We start from the raw sequence: 24074 nt of genomic DNA on the forward strand, positions 1-24074 counted from the left end.
CCCAAAAGACAACTCCTCTTCCCTCACCACTTTTCCTCTGTAATCCACAGCTGCAAAGGACTGTTGCATTGTATTACAGGGTGCAGCTAGTTTGTGTGGAGTCCAAATGTCAGCAGCACTAATGACCTTTATTGGATGCTATGTGTCCATACATAGCAGTGAAACTTATACCATATAGCATATGGGAAGGGAGGGTAAGGATTGAAGAAAGACAAGACAGGCCTACATTTGTTGAGTCTTTCTCCACCATTTTGAACTGAACACTCTGGAAGGCCTAACACCAGTGTTTGTTATATAAGAGCTGTCAGTGGGATTCTACAAGGTCTCCCACTGTCACATGCTTTAATCATCAGTAAGCCCTGTGCCTTATCAAGAGATAAGTCCTGATGTATATATGGGAGATGAGTGATGATGAGTCATTGACAGTGCCAGTGCCAGGTTTGATAGGGTCCTGGTCAAAGTGACCTTTGGCACAGCCCTCCTGCATGAATAGGTCCTCCAGTAGGCTTACCTTGTTGTGGTGATAGCCTGCAGTGGCTGTACACTCCAAGCAGTGCCAGGTAGCCAAGTCTAGCCACCATTTTCATTTCCTACATCTCTAATGTAGCATCACTGCATTATGGGGGGGGAAGCTAGATCTAGCCACCTGACAGTACTTGAAGCATGAGACTGCATTTTTTTTTTAAAAAGGGGCAGACTAGGATAAATGACAGTGGTGGCCCTACCAGAGTATTGATACCCTGGCAGCTGCCCAAGGATGCCACATGCTGGTACTAGCCATAGTAATTGATAAAGCAAGGAAAACTCTTCAAATATCCATGTATGGATATCTCGTGTTTCTTGCCACCTCTTCAAGTGTTACATCCTGCCTCAGCTCCAATCCAGCTGAACTGCAACAATATGGCGGAAGAGTCAGCTGCAATATGCAGAATGCCTTTGAGTTTCTTCCCAAGGTCAATTCCAAGCGGTCTGTCAGTTAGACTTTATTTTGCTTTGCTCCCTCAGTGCTGGAGGTTCAACTCAGTTGCTTTCTGCTGAATTTGAAAATGTGTTACAACTACAGGATACAGCACAGAAAATTGATTGTCAAATATGACTTTGCTTTGATTGATATATTTTACTTTGGTGTGTTATTTTTTTAAAGGTTTATTGCTTTAACTGGCTTTTGCTTAAGCGAATTCTGTTATTCTAAAATGATGGATACATGACTAGTTTAAACATCAGTGAACCCAAAACTTCCCTGGTTTTCCATTCCACAACTGTGCAAAAGAGGCAAACCATACCAAAAAAGGAGGAGGAGGACTTTTCTTTATGGGGTCGGGTTCATGAACCTAACTCCAAATTATTGGTGCTGGATGTTTTTTCAAGCTTGCTAAAAGATACACAGAACTTCCTGATCAAGATTGAATTAAGCCCTTTCTGCATGATATATTTAAAGCAGTATTATACCACTTTAAACAGTCATGGCTTCCCCAAAGCATCCTGAGGACTGTAGGTTGCTAAGGGAGCTGAGAGTTGTTAGGAGATTCTTATTGCCCCTACAGAGCTACAGTTCTCAGGAGTAGTTTAACAATAAATCCCTCTTCTCAGGGAACTCTGGGAATTGTAGCTCTGTGAGGGGGAATAGGGGTTTTCTAACAGTGTGGTGTAGTGGTTAAGGTGTTGGACTACGACCTAGGAGACCAGGGTTCGAATCCCCACATAGCCATGAAGCTCACTGGGTGACCTTGGGCCAGTCACTGCCTTTCAGCCTCATGAAAACTCTATTCATAGGGTCGCCATAAGTCGGAATCGACTTGAAGGCAGTACATTGACATTGAACACCTCTCAGCACCCTTAACAAACTACAGTTCTCAAGAATCTTTGGGAGGAAGCCATGACTGTTGAAATTGGCATAATACTGCTTTAAATGTACAGTATAGTACAGATGGGGCCTCAGTGTTCTATGTGATTGGGAGGCACCTTGAACTGATCTTGTGAGTAATTTGAGAGGAAAATAAAAAACGTCAAGTCTTGTGAGGTGGGGAAGAAGCAACATTAGAAATTTTACTCAGGGCAAAGAAATCCATCCTATATAATTATAGCATGACCCGAGCACAGAATTTTATGTAGCCAAAACAGCACAATACACACAAAAGACATAAATATCAGTAGGCTTGGGGGACCTCAAGGTTTGCAGAACTACAAAATGTTTTAGGAAAACAACCTAAAAGGGGCGGGAAATTCCAAGAATAGCACAGAAGGACCAAGCATCCTCAGTGGCCAGAGAATACTGAGGGAGGCATGAAATGGAGTGTATGGGAAGGGATATGTCTTGCTGTCCCCAAACAGGAACACTCCACACTGCAATATGAGTAAATATTATATGAAACAGGTTGTCAGCATAGTTTTACCAGAACCAAATCTATGGTTAAAATAATGTAGGTGCGTACTTATGGGCAATCTAGGAAAATGTGTTTAACAGCCAGTTCCTACAAAATATTTCCATGTGTACAATTTTGGAGGTGGACCTGAGAACATAAAAAGATACATATGAGGATAAATTTTCTAAAGAACAACACATTGGTCATTTTAAGGACTAAAATCTGTCACATATTTCTCTTCTGCTTTAGAAATATAAAGTGTTTGAACTCTTTAAAAAGCAAACCACACCCAGATTTAACTTTCTTTTGTTAGTATAGCATCTAAATCTGAGTGTGTTGTCACAGAACCTCTGAAGAGTTATTGTGTAATTAGGATAAAAAGCTTAAGAGGACTCGATTATATTAGAAATGCAACAGTTACAGATGTGTGTGGATAAGAGCAGAAGGGTCACCTTTATAATAGTAACTAGGGACTTGTCAAGGTTGATGGGCTGGGGAGAAGAAGGATTAAGTATTGCAAACCTTTCCCTGCTTCTCTTCCATCACTGCAGCTATTGCTTCAGGCAGAGCAAGGGATGGGGGGGTAGTCTCCACACTTTTCCCTGTCCTTTGTTTCCCCAAATAAAACATGGCCTCTAAGCCCTGAGAAAAGAGATAAGGAAGGTCCCCCTCCCAATTCAAAAGCAACATTTGTGTGGGGAAAAAGGAAAGAGGCAATGGCCTTTTACTCACTTTGGTTAGCATGACAGCTACTATCATTTCTTGACAGGGATCGCCTGAGCACTGTCATCCAAGCACTGGTAACCTCCGGGTTGGATTACTACAGTGTGCTCTGTCTCCCTCTATGTGGGGCTGCTCTTGAGGTTGGTCTGGAAGCTGCCGCTAGTGCAAAAAGGGGTGACTCGACTGCTCACTAAGGCAGGATATTGCCATCATGTTAAGCTGCTGCTGAAAGAATTGCACTGGCTGCCAATTAGCTACCAGGCTAAGTTCAAGGTGCTGGTGCTGGTGTATGAAACCCTATACAGCGTGGGACCAGGATACCTGAAAGATTGTCTCACTCCTTATATACCAAATTGATCACTATGCTCTGCAGGAGGCTTGTTCCATACAGTATAGGAATTGGGCCCTGAATGTTGTGGCACCTACTCTTTGGAACTCCCTCTTGTTAAATATTAGACAGACACCACCTTTTTCTTTTCAACACTAATTGAGGACCTTCCTTTTTCAACAAGCCTTTTAAGAGAGATCTTTCCCAGGCTGCATCTGTATTTGAGTTGTTTTTAGATGTTTAATTGTTTTATCACTTTTGTGTTTGCCACCCAGTGGTCCTTTGGGAGGATGGGTGGGATATAAATTTAATTAAATAAATACACATAATCTTCCTCAGGGTTTGGATGTGTGTGGACAACATATGTCAGAATACAGTATATTCTCTTACTCATGTCCTTGGATCTTCTTCAGAAGCATTTGGTGTGATCACATGTCCTGTTTTGCAAAGGACAGCCCTCTGTTTGAAGAGCTATGCAGTCTTGGTGTGGTGTAATGGTTAGGATGTTGGACTATGACCTGGGAGATCAAGGTTCGAATCCCCATGCAGCCATGAAGCTCACTGGATGACCTTGGGCCAATCACTGTTTCTCAGCTTAACCTACCTCACAGGTTTGTTGTGAGGATAAAATGGGAAGGGAAGAATTATGTACACTGCTTTGAGCTCCTTGGAGGAAAGGTGGGATATAGATGTAATAAATAAGTCCAATTTAAAAATAAGGAACCTGAAGAAGGGAGAGTTGAAGGCAGCCTTGAAGTTGTCCAGTGAATAGCAGGAGTGGCTGGCACAATGGGGCATGCTACAGATTCACCCTTCCAATGCTGGCTTCACTCTGACTTATTAGGATGGGAACAGGGCAAGTCAGGACCATGTGGGTGCACTGGAAGAAATGTCAGATTAGCTCTGCTGGTGCACCCACACAATCCCAACATTTCTGTCACCCTGCTGCACCCCATCCTGGTCAGCAGCAACGATATTAGTGTTGGGAGGCACCTCCATAGCACCACCGCACCCTACCGGCCATTCCTGATCAACAGTTAGCACCGTTACCGGGTCACAGTCTTCCCCATTATGGTGAGATAGATTTTGTTTCTTACTATATTATAATTTTTCTAAGCGTCACGCTACCCATGAATGTTTGGGGATGAGGCAAGGCGGGGTGGCGGCGGCGATGGCACACGGGTGGGTGAGCAAGTGAGAGGGGCAGAGGAAACTGTGCTGGCTGGCCCTGGCCCTCGGTGGTTGGGTGGGAGGGAGGTCCATAGTGGGAGAGAAGGGGCTGGTGATCTATGGGGGAGGGAGGGGAGTGCTGGTGACCTATGGGAGGGAGCCCTGGCAACAGTAGGCAGGGCTGGCGAGCAAAGCGAGGAGGAGTGGAGTCCCTAGTCTATTTATATGATCATAATTACCTCTAACTGTGCACCTGTGCATCAGCATATGCATACTGAATGCAAATCTGTGTCCAATTTTCCCCCCATGACACATTCCTTTTTTGGCAATGTGTCAGGCCACCCTGTGCTTGTAGGTTTGCTCAGAAGTTACAATTAAGGTGTGCAAAGTTTGTTGGCAGGACCAGCAGGCCCAATCCCAAACATCCTTCCACATGTAGAATGCATTCCAGGTTCTACATTTGTGCTAAATAAAGATCAGGCCGCAACTATCCCCTTTGATCTAAAGCTGCAGGCCTCTTGCGGTTTTTTCCAGAGCCAAAGGCAAGAAGAAATGTGTTAGACTATTTCTTTGTGAAACTGGGTCCTGTATAGCTTTTGGAGTCTTCCAGTTCATGGATCTAGGGGTAGCAGAAATAGTTTGATTAGAGCTTCAGACTACAAAGTTACAGAAGTGAGCTAGAGTTTACTTACTGTTTTAAAGAATGAGGGTAACTTTATTTAGATTGTATCCAATTAGTATTATTTATTTATTTATTACATTTATATATCGCCCCATAGCCAAAGCTCTCTGGGTGGTTTACAGCAATTAAAACATTAAAAACAAATATATAAATTTAAAGCACATTTTAAAAAAAATTAAAAACACAATTAAAAATTTTAAAAAACACATGCTAAAATGCCTGGGAGAAGAGGAAAGTCTTGACCTGGTGCCGAAAAGATAACAGTGTTGGTGCCAGGCACACCTTATCAGGGAGTTCATTCCATAATTAGTACCCTTGTGGGAGGGCATAGGAAACAAAGGAAGCGTCCTTATTCTGAGTCAGACCATTGGTCCATCTACACTGACTTGCAGCAGCTCTCCAGAGTTTCAGAGAGGTCTTCCCCAGCCCTGCTTGGAGATGTTGGGGAGCTGAACCTGGAACCTTCTGCCTGGGGAGTAGATGCTCTACTACTGAGCCACTGCCTCATCCCCATGTGCAAGAATGTTTCTTGCAGTGGAAGGCCCTCCCCATGCAGGGACCCAGCCCTCCAAAACTGGGGGAAACTGCAGGGGGGGTAGATCAGTGAAAATCCCCTCCCCCTTTTCTATTAGCAAATGCCTCCTGGTGGTGGAACAGTATTAGGAGACCAATTAGATCTTCCCCTTACATTATACTAGCCCACCATGTTCAGTCTACATAGGGTAAGCAACAATTTAAAAGAGCAAATATTTCATTACACAGAATAAAATGTCAGCATTTTAAAACATCATTATAGTAGCCAGCAGCAATCCTAAGCATATGTAATTGAAAGTAAGCTCCTTTAAAATCAAGGGGATTAATGTGTGAGTAACTGTGGTTAGGACTGGGTTGTAAAAACTGACATCTGTCTTCCCGATTAATCTGTCCCCCAGCCCTTCAAAAGGTAGCCCAAAGTAATAGATCTTACACAGTTTCCCCTCAAAAGAGAATTGAGGCTTTGAGTTTATTTAGTTTCTATGAGAAAGGAGTTTAAATCTCAGACAGAGGCAGCCACCCAGAATGCCTCTCTGATACTTTTGCTATCTAGATCATGAACATGGATAGTATCATTAAAAGGTTTATTTAGAACAGGGATACCTGTGGCTGGCCCTCCAGCTATTGTTGGACTACAGCTCCCATCATCCCTGAACATGGGCCATGTTGACTGAGGATGATGGGTGCTGGAGTCCAACAAAATCTGGAGGGCCACAAGTTTCCCATCCCTGATGAAACTGGAACATCATAAGGTAGTATCTGAGGTACATTGGGCTAAGTTGTGTGCAGCCGAATCCTATGCATGTTTAACCAGAAGAAAATACCTTGGTGTTCAATAGAACCTACCTACCGTCAGATAAGTGTGCCCAGGATTGCAGCCAATGTGGCTTCCACAACAAAATTACTGTTGTTAGCTAATGCATCTTTTTGCTTTGGAATTTTGTTTTGATTATTATTATACAGCCACAGGAGTGGCTGTATACCATAGTCAGCAAGGATTTTTTGCATTCAGCAATGTTAAATGGAAAATACCCCCCATACCATTCTGATGATTCCCATAAGCTCATTTCAAACCAGAACCTTACAAAGCTTATAGTCCTGAACTCAGAAACACTTGCTTAACAAGCCTCTAAATTTTCATGGCAATACACAAAACAGTCAGAGAGAATTGAGAGTTCAAAGTGTAAAAAGAGAGAGAGAGAAACCAGACCCCTTTGGGGCTTTGGAATGCTGAAAAAGAATAATACTGTTCACAATGTTTTCCATTTGGAAAGGAAAGGGACTTCCTCTCTGACCAGTGCCAACCCACTCACCCAATCTCCTGTCCTCCCCTCCCCTCTCCCTTCCTCCCACCCCCTCCCCTTCCTGCTCTCCTCCTCTCCTCCCTGCCCTTCCCCCTGGTCAGTTTCACCTATCCTAAGCATGACTGCACAGGAGTAAATCCCACTGAACTCAAGCATGCAAATAATCAAATCTGCCCTCCCCCCACCTATCCTATCCCTTTCCTCTTGCCCCTCCCCTCCCCCTTGCTTCACCCCTCCCTTCCCCTCCCACATCCCCTTCCAATCCCCTCCTTTCCTCTGCTCCTCCTTCCCCTCCCCTTCACCCCTCCTTCTCCTCCCCTTCACCCCTCCCCCTCCTTCTCCCCCATGGTCAGTTCTACCTAGCCTAAGCATAACAACATGGGAATAAATCCCATTTAAGTCAACAAGCATGCAAATGATCAAACCTGCCTTTTCCCTCCTCCCTTCCATCACCTCCCTTTTGCCCCTTCCCTCCCCCTTCCACGTCCAATCCCCTCCTTTCCCCACCCTCTCCTTCTGCCCCCTCTCACCCTTCCTCCTTCCCTCTACTCTCCCCTTCTCCTCCCCATGGTCAGTTTTACCTATCCTAGCCATGATTGCATGGGAGTAAATCCCACTGAAGTCAATAAGCATGCAAACAATCAGACCTGCCTTTCTCCTCCTTCTCCTCTCCTCTCGCTTCCTCCTCCCTTCTTCCTCTTCCCCTACCCACTCCAGGCTTCCCTTCCCATGGTCAGTTTTACCTATCCTAAGCATGATTGCATTGGAGTAAATCCCACTGAACTCAATAAACATGCAAATGATCAAACCTGCCCTCCTCCTGCCATCCCCCTCCTCCCCTCCACATCCCCTGTTGTCAGTTTCCCCTATCCTAAGCATGACTGCAGGGGAGTAAATTGCACTGAACTCAGTAAGCATGCAAATGATCAATCCAATCTCAGCAAACTTGCACAATTGTGGAATAATGGCACTGACTGTTCTGCAGAATATTTTCCAATGGACATGAGGAGTGTCTCAGTTTGCACAAGATAAAACAGTGGGAGGTGAAATATATTCTAGCAAAATTCTAGGTGTGTTCTATGTTTCTAATTGACCATGCCCACCTTTCCTTAAGTGGAGTAATTTAAGCATAGCAGGCGGAAAACATGCATCTTGAGCAGGCCAAGTTTGTTTTTTCCAACAGCTAGAGTCATTGCTTAAGTAGCAACATATTGTAATCAATCTGATTTTACATCAAACTGCAGTTTCAGATTCAAATGTTCATGCACCCAAAATAGAAATGGAGCATAACCTCCAGTTTGAAACACAAAAGGCTGTCTTCACCATCATATGACATTGACCAATAAAAAGGCGTTGAAATTAATAAAAATAAATTTGACACAGATTTCTAGGATGAATGAGAGAAATATAATTTTCTAGTTTAGATTCTCTGTAAAAACAGTAGTAACACAGGAAAGAAGCAAAGTAAGAAGAACACCAACAAACATTCAAAAAAGTAATTATCTTTGGCGATGGCAGGTGTTACCACCCTCACCATATGCTCAGAGGCACATGTTACCAATTCTTCCAAGCTACACAGGAAGTGCATTGGACTGTGAAAGACCAACCCAAATTTTGTTTGCATTTTGACAAATTTGTAAGGCAATACAATATCTCAGAGAGGAGGTCAGGTCTCCTGCTCCCCTGGTGCATTCACTATAGCTGCCCAATTTCCCTGCTTTTTAAAGTTTGATAGAAATATATGCTGGCTATAGGTAAGTTCTTAAACCACAAGGGTTTTTTGCCTATTAGTGAATATGTGTTTCCATAGTAATTACATGGCCATGTGATGTTAGAAAGTAATGACCCTGCACCTTGAATTGTGCCCAGAAGAGAACAAAAAGTCAAGACAGACCTTGGTGCACTGGGACAATGTACTCCTATGTCAGCTGAAACTCCAGAACAGCCTTCAAAAGGCAGCCCCACATGGAGTGGATTCTATAGTCTAGCACTGGGGTAATAAAAAGGCATATTTATTTATTTATTATTTATTTATTAAATTTATATCCCACCCTTCGTCCCAGTAGCAGCCCAGGGTGGCAAACAAAAACATTAAAACACTTTAAATCATAATAAAAACAGACTTTAAATATATTAAAACAAAAACATCCTTAAATACATATTAAAACAAAACATCTTTAAAAGCATTTTTAAAAAAGCTTTAGAAATATCTTTTAAAAAAAGGTTTTAAAACATATTAAAAAACAGTTCCAACACAGACACAGATTGGGATAAGATCTCTGCTTAAAAGGCTTGTTGAAAGAGGAAGGTCTTTGGTAGGCGCCGAAAAGATAACACAGATGGCTCCTGTCTAATATTTAAGGGGAGAGAATTTCAAAGGGTAGGTGCCACTCCACTAAAGGTCCGTTTCCTATGTTGTGTGGAACGGACCTCCTGATAAGGTGGTATCTGCAGGAGGGCTTCACCTGCAGAGCTTAGTGATCTGCTGGGTATATAAGGGGTAAGACAGTCTTTCAGTTATCCTGGTTGTACTAGAAACAGAACTAAAACTAGAACCTTGAACTTAGCCTGGTAGCTAATAGGTAGCCAGCAGCGGGGTGATAAGTTGGCGATACCCTGCCCCAGAGAGCAGTCTCGCTGCCACATTTTGCACCACATTTGATGGTTGCCAGATCACCATCTCACCAGGTGAAGTTGGTGGACCTTTTGGGGCATCTTGCTGTAAAGCAGATTAAAAAATCAGTAAATAGTAATTAATTTGATAATAATGTGTCATTGTCTGTTGTGCGCATCTGGATTGTAAGGTCAATAACCTTCAAAATTACTTGCTGATATACAAATGAAACTCATTTTTCAATAAATGTTTATGAAATGATGGTGATATAATTGGTATTATAATTATATGGTGTGCAATTCTTGTTGTTTTTAGCAAGTTTGAACTGCGAATGAAAGTGTAGGGTCAATGGGGTAGCTGTTGAGGTGTGTATCTAGGAGCAGGTACTGCATTCAACCTTCTTGAAATTGTCCCAAAGCAGTTACTTTAACTTGGGTCCAGTTTGCAGATCTTAATATCTAACTTAAGGAACTGTGCTGAATAGTACTAGAGTAGAGTTTGTTTTTGTAAGATGCTGTTGAGTCACACTAGGATGCAGGCAGGCTATGTCTGGAGTTAGATGTTTTCATACAAGCACCAAAATATTTTGTAACCGAATCATTAGTACGTGTTTGGAACAGGATCATAACCAGAAAGCATTGGCTTTGGAAGGAAGTTGGGGATGGAGCCAACTCTGACATTAATGACAAGGAGATTTTCACTCTAAATAAGCCTGATCAGTTTTCTAATTCCTTTTACAGTAGTACTTCGATGCATCTGGGAACTGCATGCATTTTATTGTTACAAATAAATTGTAACAAATTGTGGTTGGTTTTGGTTGCCAACCATTATTTTTGAGTAGCCAGATTTGAAATCACCAGTTCCACCATAATACTTCCTGTAAGGTTAACGTCTGGAGCAGTGGTGCTCATACTGTAGGCCAGGACCCACCAATAAGCCTTGGACCAATTTCAGGTAGGCCTCAGTGCCCAGTGACTCCTCACTTGCGTGTGCTGCCCTCTAAAGCCATGCAATAGCCTTTTGGAAGGACTGATGCTAGGATGAGCAACTTGTTGCATGATGAGTAAAGATGGATGGGAAACCAAGAGGTTTGGAGGGGAGAAGGAAAGGAAGGTCTCTCTCCTTTGAGAGATAACAGCCAGAGGAAGCGTTGAAGGAAATTAGAAAATGAGACAAAGGGTTAATGCATTTACTTGTAATATTATTAGTAGTAATAGTAACGAATAGATAAACTGGGAATAGAAATGAAGGTGATAAGAGAGGAAAGCTGTTATAGGAGGCAGAAGTGAATGTAAAAGGGCCAGGGAAGAGGGGTGAAAGAAACTGGCAGATGGTGGTGGTGGTGATAAGATGCATGCTGAATGGGAGAATAAATTACAGGAGATGGGAAAAATACCTTTGACAGGCATGTGGAAGGTATGAAGGGAAAAATATAAAATAAAGAGCCTTCTCCACTTAGGAGCGTCTGGATTGGCAAGTTCTGCTTAAAATGGGGTAGCTATGCCACCATAACACCAGAGCAAATGTCTATATGTAGCCTGGGAAAAGCTGAACTATGGAACTACTTGACACAAAGGAAACGCTGTGGCAATTTCAAAAAATGGTGTAGAAATTAGTAAAAAATTATGTCAGTAATTGGCAGCTGATTATGCCAAACTCTGCCTCCACCTGCCACCACTTTGTAATTGGCTGTGCCCATTTTCTGGTGGGCCTCAATAATGGTTAGCCATTATAAGTGGGTTTGGGGGAAGAAAGTTTGAGAACGCCTGTTCTAGATTGAATATTTTATAATCAAAACTATGATAAAACTCTTGATTTGGACTCCTGTCCTGACTCGCTCAACTGCTGCTCGTGGCCCAGCCCTGCAAAGGTTTCTAGACAATCTCGTTATATGGACAGGCTAATGTGCAGATTGGTGTTTCTTAAGGTACCCTGTTCCTAAGCAGTGTAGTTTGAAAGACGTACTTGCTGCTAGAAAGCTAGCAAATGCATTTGCAGATAACTATGCAATCTTAATGATTCTTGGATGCCCAATGTGGAATTCAGCCTATTGTGAGGGGTTTGTGACATGCAAAAATGCAGTGTTTTCTGATCTGGCGCAAGATCATGTCTGCTGCTCCCAAAACTGATTATGCATGTTAGGCACTTGAAATTTTATTTAGGTTCCTGTCTGGAACGACCACTTTTTATAATTAATTTTTGCCTTGACATTTTTCCAAGAACGAAAAGAACAAGAGAGGGACCCACAACAAAGATGAAAACTGTAACAACTTAATGTTACCTTGCTTCAGATGTTCTGTCCTTTTTGGAATGTGGTCTCTTACTGCTGCAAGTTTAATTCATAAAGAGGTTTGGGTTTTTTTTGTGAGTATTCAGTTCCCAACATGTACTGGCAAAAGCTGGAGGTGTTTTGTAAGTACTCAAAATGATTGCTCCCCCTCCCCCCGCCAATAGAATTGTTCTCTCTCTTAAACTGCTTATGGGAAAACTTGCTGGAGAAAAGTCTGCAGGGAACCCTTATGCCCCAAGGGCCCACTATGGGTTGGTGATTTGCCCCTCCTCCCTCCATGGCCAATCTCTCAACAGTATTCCCCCCACTGAAGTTTTTCTGAGCAGCACTTCACATCACCCCGTATGTGAACCAATGGAGACATCTTCTCCATTACATCAGGTGATTTGAAGGGCTCCACATTGACTGGAATGCAAGCAGCATGGCGGCAGGGTAGTGCAACAACTCAAACAGAGGTGCTTGCAAGTTGAACATTCTAGCTTCGAATTCTCACCACATCCCTAATTAGCCCAATATTTGTCCAATATTAAGCCTCAGATAGTATAGCCTGCTATCAATGAGACCCAGTCTACTGTGGTGTTCAATGCATCTTGCTATTTCTCCAACAGTTGTTGCTTTAGCTTCACCTTTTGCTTCATTCACTGGGACTTGACATTATGCAGCAACATACAGAGAAGGCTTCTAGCACAATCCTGAGCATGTTAACTCGGAATCAAGCCTCACTAAGTTAAATGAGTTTTCTTCATAAGGATTTCTGGGATTGCAGTCTTAACCTTCACATTCTGCTGGATGATCATGCTCATTCCTGAACACACATAAGGGTTATACAGGATAATTTCACATTACTAAATTCAATCGTGGAATATTCAGTGAGTTTAATGCTCTGTATATCTGGGCATGTAGTAATGTTGTTGTCAAAATTCCGCAATTGTGTGGCTGGATAGATTTTCAGCCCACAGTGAAGTATGTAGAAAAGTTACTTCATGGACTGAAAATCTATGCACATTTGTATGTGTGTGCAATATTTTTCATTTTAAAATGCCCATATTTTCAAGACTAAACCCAGGAAGAAAATAAAAGAACTTGACTATCAGTGGAAGAACATGTAGCAAAATAACCTAGCAATGGATCAAGGATTTTTCTCCATGAGCTGACTTGTCTGTTTCTGTATTTATTTATTCAAAAGGAAAAACAAGTTCCTGGTGAAGCAGGAAGACTAGGAAGATAATGTTCTTATTGTTCCATTTTATTTTAAAACTTGTGCTCAAATTTTAAGGATATGAATATTGTGTCTATAATGAAATATATGATTTTGTTGCACCCTTTACAGAAAATTATAATTATCACTTCTTAACTGTAAGACTTTTATAGTTCCTTATATTAGAGGAAATGCAAAGAGACCACAGTTGAAGCTCAAGAATTAAGTGGATTTATTGCACATATAAAAACACACCAAAGAGTTAGATACAGTTCACAGGCTCTGTATGCTTACTTTGGAAAACTACTCACATTTAACACAAAGCTTGTGACTGCCATAGATGGCAATGATTAAGTCCCCCTGCTTTTAAGCCAGTCTCTCATGAGTATTTGTGCACTGGCATGAATTCATAACTTCATAAATTCTTATGAGCCAGTGCTGAACAATGGTTATCAACATAATTGCCATTGTTAATGTGTTTATAAGATACTTAAAGGCTCACAATTTAAAAGCTGAAACAGAAATGGGACCTAGCAGTCTTCTTTAAGTAGGAATGTGACATCAGAGTGCTGCATCACTCCTGAAGAAAGGAATAGCTTGCCCCCTACCATAATCCTACAGAGATACCCATATGCTCTGTGGCTAGCCTGAGGAATAGCCATGCAGTTCTGTGGCCTGTTTCGGAACCCTTCACTCAGAGCAGTCAAAAATTAGGTCCAGGTGCCAGGATTCCCACCAGGCTGGGGTCCCTGATGTGACTTGCAACACCCCTACTATGCTTCTCATAGATTACTGAATCATCTTCAGGCCTTGGAAACAGTTTCCTGAAGGCAGTTGACTTGGCCACAGTGACACATGCATTGGTGACATCGAGGCTTGATTACTGTAACACACTCTACGTGGGGCTGCCTTTGAAAATGGTTCAGAAATTGAAGTTGGTTCAAAATGCAGCAGCCAAAATGTTAACTGGAGCACGGCGCAGGGAACATATCATCCCTGTGCTTTGTCGACTCCACTGGCTCCCAATTTGTTTCTGTGTCCAATTCAAAGTGCTGGTTCTGACCTTTAAAGCCCTAAACGGCCTTGGACCAGCATACCTGAGGGACTGCTTACGCCCATATGTACCTGTCCGGGATTTAAGATCATCTGCCTCTGGTCTCCTCTGCATGCCTGGAATAAAAGATGTTAGACTGACAGGCTTTTTCAGCTGTGGCCCCCAAGCTTTGGAATACCCTACCCCAAGAAGTCCGCTCTGCTCCCTCCCTGTTGGTTTTCTGGAGACTTCTGAAAACGATCTCGTTCCGGAATTCCTTTGCGAGGGACTGAAGGTAGAGCCTGACACTGATTTTATGCCTTCTACATTAAATTTTACTTTTGCAGTCCCTTTAGTACCATATATATGATTGTATGTATAATTGTATTTTATGTATTTTAACTTATTTTAATGCTTTTGTGATTTTACTGTTTACAATTTTATTATGTGTTTGATTTTATTTTTGTAAGCTGCCTTGAGTGCCCTATTATAGGGTAGAAGGGCGGGATAGAAATATTTTAAAATAAATAAATGTTAACAGGGCAAAGTGGCTGAGGTACCAGTGGCTAGTACTGCATGTTTTAATGCCAGCATCTCCCCTGTTCCATTTAAATTAGCTGGGGCAATGCAGAAGTGTAGAGAATGTGCAATCTGCAAATTTCCCAACATTTGCAACCTGGGGGAAATAGCTGGCTTTAGTCAAGAGACTTGGGTGACAGGTATATATAGATTGGCATAATGGGAGAGTGGTCTTGGCATTTGAGAGAATTTGGGATACTGAATTTTGGAATGTAGGAAGAGAGCTTAGATGGGTGATCAGGCCTGGCATAGGGAGAGGGGATAGCAGCTGGAGTCAGCACAAATGTTGGTGAAGGGATTTGGCAGGATAGGTCTTACTGGGCCTTCACAACTGGTGTGGTTTCTGGGTGTCTCACTTAGACACATATTTGGAAGGGAGTTTGTCCCTTCAATCCATACGAGTTTGATACTTTTGTTTATATCTGCATTAGTTTATTTGTTGGCTTCTGACGCATTCATCCGTTTCATTCCGTATCTGTGGAACAGGAATAAAATAGAGTGCCTCTGCAGTGGCTATGCAGGTGAACACGAAAAATTACAACTGTAAACCTTGCGGCAGATTAGAAATGCTAACTGCATTATTAAAACATAATTGGCAGCAGTATTACAGCTTTCCTATGTGTGGCCTTAATGGCTTTGGAGAAATATTGCACACTTTAGAAAAAGTGAGGCAGCATTTCAGCTGCCTCACAGCATTTTCAAAGAACCTTTCCATACTGCCTTTTAGTGATTATCTACTGGTAACTGCATGCCTTCATAATCTTTGTTAGTTAAAACAGTGAAATGAGAGAGCAATTTACCTGAATACGTAAGAGAATTTACCTCTTATATCCTAGATGTCACCAGCCTTTCTGGTGCAGACGTGGTGGGGTGGCCCTGCTGCTACCCCCTACAAGGACCCATGCATGTGTGTACAAAGCATACAGAGACTACATGTGAGAATCCTTGCCTGCAGCTCCTCCTTGCCCCAGAATCAGGGAAAATGATAAATGCGCTTCATTTTTTTCTTGCATGGGGCTAAGGGAATAGGGATCGGCTTGTGCTTCTCCTGAATACCTCCTCCCAGTTCTAAACTCCTTCTGGCAGAGGTTCTTTCTGCTTCATGGGACTCAGTTTCACAGATCTTCCTGTTCTTGCCTGCTGCTGGCCTTTTCCACTACTCAGGAAGGATTCCTCCCTTAAGGCCTGGTTTCACACCACTCCTACACCATTCCCTATGGTAACTGCCACAAAAAACTACTCTCCAGTGGCACCTTGCCTGGAAAGTGGTGTTCACTCATTCACTCACTAGCTGAACTCTTTCCCTGGAAGGCCTGGAGTCCTTTCTGTAATGAGGCCGCCTGGTTTGCCACAGAGTCCTTCCTTAAAGCCGTCCCTGTTTTTCTTCTTTCCTTCCAACAGACTCTGTAACCAGGGCTACTTGATCTGGACCAGTCATAAGCCTGTATGATCAATCTTTCCTCTCTCACTGCCCAGACATAAAGAAAGTTTTAACCTTACCATGATTGTGTTAAGACTCCCTTGCAGTGGTCCCTCCTTGCCAGCATTGCAATATAGCAGAACCATCAGAGGTTTTACTTTGAATGTTTTTTATTTTGTAGCATTTTTTGGTAAGCATTCTTTATTTTGGAATATCCATTATTCTTATGTTTAAAAAGAATAAAGGAAACAGGTCTCCAACTGTCTTCTTACAGCTTCATTTTATTATTTATATAGTGCTTATAGTGTTTATAGTATTCGAAGGGCTAAGTGCTTGGTAACGTTGCCCCCAAAGTAAGGCTGTGTTCCACAGATTTTTAACTTGCGCAAATGACATCAAAATGGAAATTGAAAAAGCACATACTTTAAAGCTAATTTGAAGGAACATCATTTTGTAGTTAGTACCCAAACAACCTGTGGAAACGTGTCAGAAAAGTTACAGACATTTGCTTTTTGTATCCCTACACTCACTGCAAACAGTACATTCAAAAAACACAGCCACTGAGATCCGCTTGGTGCCCCTTTCACCTCAGCTTGGTGCCCCCCTCAGCTCAGCACCTTAGGCAACCACCTAGCTTGCCCATGCCAAGGCTGGTCCTGTATGTTAGTGTAAAAATGAGCTGTTAAGTTAAAATGTTTATGATTAGAGATGGACAAGAGATGCAAAAAAATGAGAACTCTCAATGCATCAGACAAATCTGATTGGTATTTTATGTACACAAATTCTGTGCCTGATGTTCTCCCCATACGTAATCCAGAAGAGCAATTCCCGCATCTCTATCACACTGTGAATACCGTCCCAACACACCCATGTTAATATTTATAGATATGCAATTGTAGTCCCCTCATGGGTCAGAGAAGACTCCATTTGTGCATTCCTGTTTGAATTAGACATGCCCTGTTGTGGTAATAAAGGAATTCACTTCCCTGCTGGGGAAATATCAGTAGCAAGGAACAGCTTCCCTTACATGCTGTGCCTGCCAAAATGGATTGCCTTGCAAACTTGTGTTAAAATTGCCAGCCTTTATTAACCAGCCCTGCCTGGGATGTTTAGGACCTGATTTTTAGTCAGTTGAGACTAGGAATGGAAAGATCTGTCAGTTTTGGTTTTCTCAGTTTCTCTTTATTCCAATGTTAAATTCAGTTCTCTACATTTCTGCAGCAATCACGAGATTTTTTTAAAAAAAATCCTAATGAAAATTCTCCATAGTTTTAGTGCAAATTTCTTCAAATAAGCACATTTTTGTAGGCAGTTTTGACAAAGGTACACATTTGTGCAAGCCATTTCTCATCACATCATGCCTTTTTGCCTTTTATTTTCACTCATATATACATTTTTTATGCACACTTTCCCCTAATACCTGCATTTTTGTAAATATTGTTTAGTTGGCGAACTCCATTCCAAAATTCTAATAAATGTGAATTGTATCGGTTCACATATTGTTTTGGAAGGTGCAAATTTGATAAATTCTGCTTGAAATGCAATGTGAATCAAAATTCTCACCCACTCCTAGTTGAGACCCAGCTGTTTTGAATCATCATCATAATCAGGGCTATTATTAAAAGCAATCGTGAAACAAAAAGTACTCTTCACTTTTAGATGATGGACTTGTATGTTATCATCAATGGCTACTAGATACAATAGTAATATTCTGTCTTTACTTGTTGGAGGAGACATGCCTCTGAATACCAGTTGCTGTGAATCGCAGGTGGGGACAATGCTGTTGCACTCATGTCCTGCTGGTGGGCTTTCCATGGGGATGCCTGGTTAGCCACTGTGAGAAGAGAGTCCTGGTGTAGATTGGCCCTTGGTCTGATCCAGGAGGGCTTGTCTTATGTTCTTATAACAAGCTCTCCCAAGCTTGCCACAGCCATCTTTGAGTTCTTCTGAAAAAAGTTTGGGTGAACTTGAATTGTTTTTCTAGCTAATTTGAGAAGGTTGGGGAAATGAGAGCTATCCTTTGTTGCATAGGGTTGGCTGCCTTTTTGACGATTTTCTCAGAGTTGGACTCTGGGCACATAGGCTTCTTTTCTGCTTGAGGTTGTGTTGACTAGAATGCTTGTACCACTATCTCAACTGATAGCTGCAAAGGACTCAAGTATGGAGCTCATGTGAGTGCTCCAGATACCAACTTCAAAAGACAGACTGTTTAGGTGAGAAAGATCGTGTACCCTGACAGCTCTGGGGAGCTGGTAATTATTTTCCAAGCTGGAGCAGAATTTGCTGGCTTATAAAGCTTACTTCACATTTGAGGCAAGCTTGTACAAGCCACTGAAGTTCATATCTGAGCCCAGCTTGGGTGAACTTTGCTGGCATTTCTCATCATGACCAACATGATGAAATTCTTTGCAACACACTTCCAAAAACATTCAGCGAGAAGCGATTGGCCTGTTCTAGGACTAGAATGGATCATCCTAACGAGTCTCTTCTTCACTGTATGCCATTGTGTCTGTTTGAAAAGAAAATAACCCAAGTCTCTTCAGTGTTTATCAGATATGGATATAAATAAATACATGTTTGCGTCAGATATGCTTGAGCTCAGCTGCATACAAAATTCAATCCAAAAGAGACTTAACGCAGTAAGACTCAGCCAGCTTACAATTTAGATTTTGCATCTTTGTATGAAGTCAAAGTTGTGTTTGAATCCCGCCTTGCTATTATTCTGGAATCCTATTTTGCAAGAATCCAGCTAATCCCTAATATTCATGTATCAATGTAGGATAACAAATAATAGCTCAGTGGTAGAGCAATTGCTTCCCATTCAGATGGTCCCAGGTTCAACACTCAGCATCTTCAGGTAGGGCTGGACCCTGGAGAGCCATTGCCAGTCAGTGTAGACAGTGCTGAGCTAGATGAGCCAATAGTCTGACTTGATATAAGGCAGCTTCCTGTGCTCTTATATATTCTTCCATGAGGAGCCACCTGGTCATTGTTCTATTGCATAGGCTTAGTTGAAAGGTAGCACTGATTGTTTAAAATCTTGTCTTTTCTCTTACAATATTTCTCCTTAACTGCAGAAAAATCCACTATCAGGATTCTTGCTGGGGGAGGGGGGTTGGAGGAGTAGAGACCAGTTTTCTGTGTGACAGGAAAAAGATTATTTGAGAGCTTTTAATGCTTCAGTCTCACTCTCACACTCCTTTTCTTTTTGTTCAAGTTTTTAAGAGTGGAGCAAGACAAGGACAAAGAATGCAGCCTGGAATGCACAGGGTCCCCCCAAAAGTCATTGTGTGCTTCAGATGGCAGGACTTTCCTGTCCCGGTGTGAATTTCAACGGGCAAAATGCAAAGATCCACAGCTAGAAATTTCCCACAAGGGCAACTGCAAAGGTAAGAAATCCCCAAGACTTTCTACAGTCATAACTCAGCCTGCTGTGAATGCATACTTTAAGCATATGCCTTAATGTGTCTTCAATTAAACATAAGTGGAAATGTTGCAGGACCCTCCATTCCATTCCCCATCTCCATGGTTTTCATCCCCCCCCCGATAGTCAGTCAGTATTCCATGGCCACTGAGTGTGCTTTCTTCATTGGGTTATTTTGGGAGTTTCTTACCCCCCTTTTTGTACTTCTGCAAACCTTGGGCTCCCCCAATCCTGCCGATACTTCCATCTTGGACATGGATGGTGCTGTTTTGGCTTCATGAGAACCAGCACTCAGAGAACTGAGATTGCAGTTAGCATATTTGATCAGACTCCAAGGACAGTTGAGGTCCTTCAAAGATCTGCTGAACAGAAACATACAAATCTGGAGTAGAGTGTGTCAAAAATACTGAGCCCATACAGGCAACCAAATAGTCCAAATATGAGTGTTTGAATAATTTACCAAGTTGTAGTCATGTTCTACGATCAGAGCATTCTCACTGCAGAGTACCATGTCCATCTGTATCAACCTGTCAAGTGTTAAGTAGAGTTTGCCTCACATTTCTTACAAATCACATACCAGCAAGCAAGTGGTAAGATGGTTGTCTGTAGAGGCTCATACTGTGCCCATGTCAGAGGTACTCTTTTATTTATTGTTGTTTTACTTGCTTCATGGCTTAACTTGCGGGTGCAAAACATGTCCGGGGGCCCAACTCTTGGCAAGCCATGGACCATATTGTGCCCTGCTGTTGTGGGGTATTATGGGATTATTAGACTGGGAAGACATTAACGTTATACACTCTTAATGGCTCATATTGAACAGCATGTTGTTGGATGTGATTTAATGCTTGCACTCAATTTCATCGACTTCACTGAGCAGTTGTTTCTACACTTGAGCCCTTTAGTACTGTTGAGGTATTTTTCCAGAATTAGGTTAACTTGTAGAATTAAAATTGAGGGTCCGCATATACTCTGCATAGCACTATATTATCTAGCAATGCTTTTCCCCCAGTCAAAAACCTCCTATAATGTTTACTTACAAGTTAAGTCCCATTAAGACTGCAGTTCTATAACACTTCCGAGCAAGTCCCATTGGTGTCAAAAGGACTTATGCACTATTAGAAAGGTCCAGTTAAATGTTCCAAGTGTCCTGTTTGCAGATCCTGAATGATTTATTGGCTCCTGTGCATCAGGGCTTGGAGATTAGTGATGAATAGCCTCTTAATTACTGGTTTCCTTGCATTACTATTTTAATAATAATAATAATAACAATAACAACAACAACAACAACAACAATAATAATAATAATAATAATAATAATAATAAAAGTTGCTATAAAATGAAAAGCATGAGAAGAAATCAGCAATTAAAGCCTCTCATTGAGGGGAACAAAATTGACACTTGGGCAACTGAAGAAGGCCGTTCATGACTACTCCCATAGCGGGAATCAACAAGAAGCAATAAAACAAGCAATACTTGCAAACAGGAAACTTTTAATTAAAGACACAGGAACCCTGAGAAACCTCAGTAGTGCTTTGATTATCTACGTTGGATTGGCTAGTCTTACGATTGTGTTTTATTGCAGAAAAAATCACTCCAAATCAGATCTGGAAAAAAATGTGTGTGTGTGCTTGGGGGGGAGGAAACATCACAGAAAACACTGGACTGCAACAATGTGACACCAGCATTGTCTAGAAAAAATAATTCTATAGAATTCTATAGAAAGGGGCTAAAGTGGAGTCAACCTAAACAAAAGGACTGCTGAATCTTAACTGGTTCGTGTGCATTTGTAATCAGTGAAAATGTTTGAAATATTATAACCAGTGCTGGTACTCATATATTGATAAAAATGCTGTGGGTGCCAGCATAATATGGTTGCCATGGGCACCAAAAAGAGTTGCCAGACTCTGTAAGGGTGAGTACTATCACAGTAAAAGCCCTGATTGTATCTACCAGTTCTCTTCAATATACCTTCCTTTTTCCTTATTACTTGGCTAGTTATCTTCCCACTTCCCTGCCCGGTTCTGATATCTAGTGTTCTTCTTCACATTTAGTTTTGGCTAATTGGTGTGAAACTATTCAGGTTTTTGAATTGCTTGCTTGGGGGAAAATCTTGATACGCTTCCCAGCTTAAATGCAGGGTTTGATTTTCAGCACAATGCTTTCCTTCTTTATGCATAAATACTGATGATCACAAAAGGTTTACCTTTGCTCACACGCTATCCAAAACAAGAGACCACACAGAGACATCCTCCAGGAGACAATTTTCCGCATCATCATACATTCCTCATCTCTATTAGCTCCAAAAAGCTTCTAAAGCACCAAGAATTCATTAAAGAGACATTCTGTCTCATTCCTGTTCAGTCCAAAATGAAACAATTTGCTTGTTCTCTTAGTCTCTTTCAAAATGCTCTGTTGTATTGTCTTAATTGGCTCTACCTCCATATATGTTCAAGGGTGACAAAGAAAACTTAATTGAGTTGTGAAATCCAGACTCCTGTTATTCCTTTTGACAACACAAAGGAGACCTTATAATACATTGGGAATTCTGTAGTCCACAATATATTTTGAGGACTCCGCTCACCCTTACACGCGACACCTAGACTACAAAAGATGAAAGGTAGCCATGTTGTAGGTCTCAGGAAATTATTATTTATTAATTACACTGACTTCTTTCCTGCTCTTTCTCTGAGTTGTTGAGAGCCAGGCATATGTGCAATCAATTCATTAATTAGTGGTGGTTTAATTGTAGTATTCAGAGCTTTCTGTGGAAGGGAGGCATACATATAGTTCTGATAGTCCATCCAGGCAGCATCTAGGACCTCAGCAGGAGACTTGCATCGTTCCTTCAGACTATTCTCTGGATCTTAGTTAAAGAAATCTTGGTTTGCAATTATCCTAGGGTGAAGATGAAAACAGTTTAGAGCAGGGATGGAGAACTTGTGGCCCTCCAGAGGTTGTTGGGCTCCACCTCGACCAGCATGGCCAATGGTCAGTGAAGATGGGAGTTGGAAGCTGACAACATCTGGAGGGCCACAAGTTCCCCATCCCTGGTTTAGAACACTGAGCCTGATTGGAAGCTCCCTCACTGTGTTCAACCCAAATAGATCTTTCCTGTCCAGGGGCTTGATTTGGGGCAGGAGCGGGGGGTGGGGGCATATTGCAGTGGAAGCATAACTGTTTGGTCTCATAATGTTATGCAGAAACCTACCCTGAAACCATTTCGCCCCCTTTTTTAAAGAAGTGTGGTTTAAACTTTTTTTAAAAAAAAACCCAAATAAATTATTGGTTAAATGGATATTTTTAGATGAGCTGTTTGGGTAAACCATTCAGCCACTTCTAGATGTCTCATAGGAAGTGATTAATTAATAAATAAATGGATGGATGGATGGCTCAGCTGGCTGGTGTGCTCATATGTCAGCCAAATGGTGGAGGTAGGAGGAGGTCAGGCTTATCCCCTGCATTGTTTTTTTCAGAGGAGGCTGGTGGGGCAGCACTGGGGAGCCAGCCTCCTGGTAGTGGTGTCACTGCTGCTTACTGGGAAATGGGTGAGGGCAAGGCAGGACAGCATGGGCTCTCCAGCAGAGCCATTCTGGTGCACTGCCTGTTGCCTTGCCCCTGCACTGTCCCTGTAAGCGGCAGGAACAACTGCAAAATGCAGCTGCCAGACTCCTGTTTCGTCTAATGCCAAGGGGCCATATAATATCGGTCCTCAAAGAGCTGCACCGGCTGTCAATTAACTATTGAGCCTAATTAAAGGTTAATTACAAAGGTGATGTACAAAGACCTAAAGAGCTTTTTGGACTCAATTATTTGAGGGAGTGCCTCCTTATCAAACTGCCTGTTGCTTGAGATCTCCTGGGGAGGCCCTGCTGGTGGTTCCAGCCTTAAGGGTAATCCTGCTGGGGTTTATGGCCTGCCTGAGGGCTTTTTCAGGAATACCACTACTTTTCTGAATCTCTAGAGGTTTGAATGGTGCCAACATTCAGCTTTAGGTGCCAGCTGAAGACTAGTCTTTTTCACCAGGCTTTTTAATGTTAAGGGATGCCTAGATCCCAGGAACTGATGGGCTGTTTTTATTTTATTAGTGTTGTTATTTTATTGCTGTCATGTTTTATGTATTTATTGTTGTAACCTGCCTGGGGTTTTTAGGATGGAGGGCAGAATATACTTTTTCTAGGTTCTCACCTTTTCCCTTGGCACACATTATGATAATTAAAGATACACACACAGTTTTGTTGTGGGCTTTCTCGTCGGATCCCGCCTCTCCTGTTTTGCATGCTTCATGAAAAAGGAAGAGCCTTCTGCCAAACTCTGTGTAAGCACAGAACACAGGACCTTTTTGAAATTAATAATGCAATATATGCAATAAGGTCAAAATCATAAAAATATGGCATTTTTCAAAATATATTAGA

General features: G+C 41.9%; 1 protein-coding gene across 4 annotated transcripts in view; it reads left to right on the plus strand.

The window, feature by feature from the left end:
- The window catches only part of SMOC2 (SPARC related modular calcium binding 2), a 233185-nt gene that overhangs the window by 57422 nt on the left and 151689 nt on the right, over nucleotides 1-24074 (plus strand). For all 4 annotated transcript variants that reach the window (XM_061624417.1, XM_061624416.1, XM_061624418.1 and 1 more), the window contains exon 2: nucleotides 19456-19627. In XM_061624417.1, coding sequence (XP_061480401.1) covers nucleotides 19456-19627 — 172 coding nt within the window. The remainder of the gene's footprint in view (nucleotides 1-19455; nucleotides 19628-24074) is intronic.

This window comes from Rhineura floridana, chromosome 4 (assembly GCF_030035675.1).
Source record: "Rhineura floridana isolate rRhiFlo1 chromosome 4, rRhiFlo1.hap2, whole genome shotgun sequence".
Taxonomy (NCBI): Eukaryota; Metazoa; Chordata; class Lepidosauria; order Squamata; family Rhineuridae; genus Rhineura; species Rhineura floridana.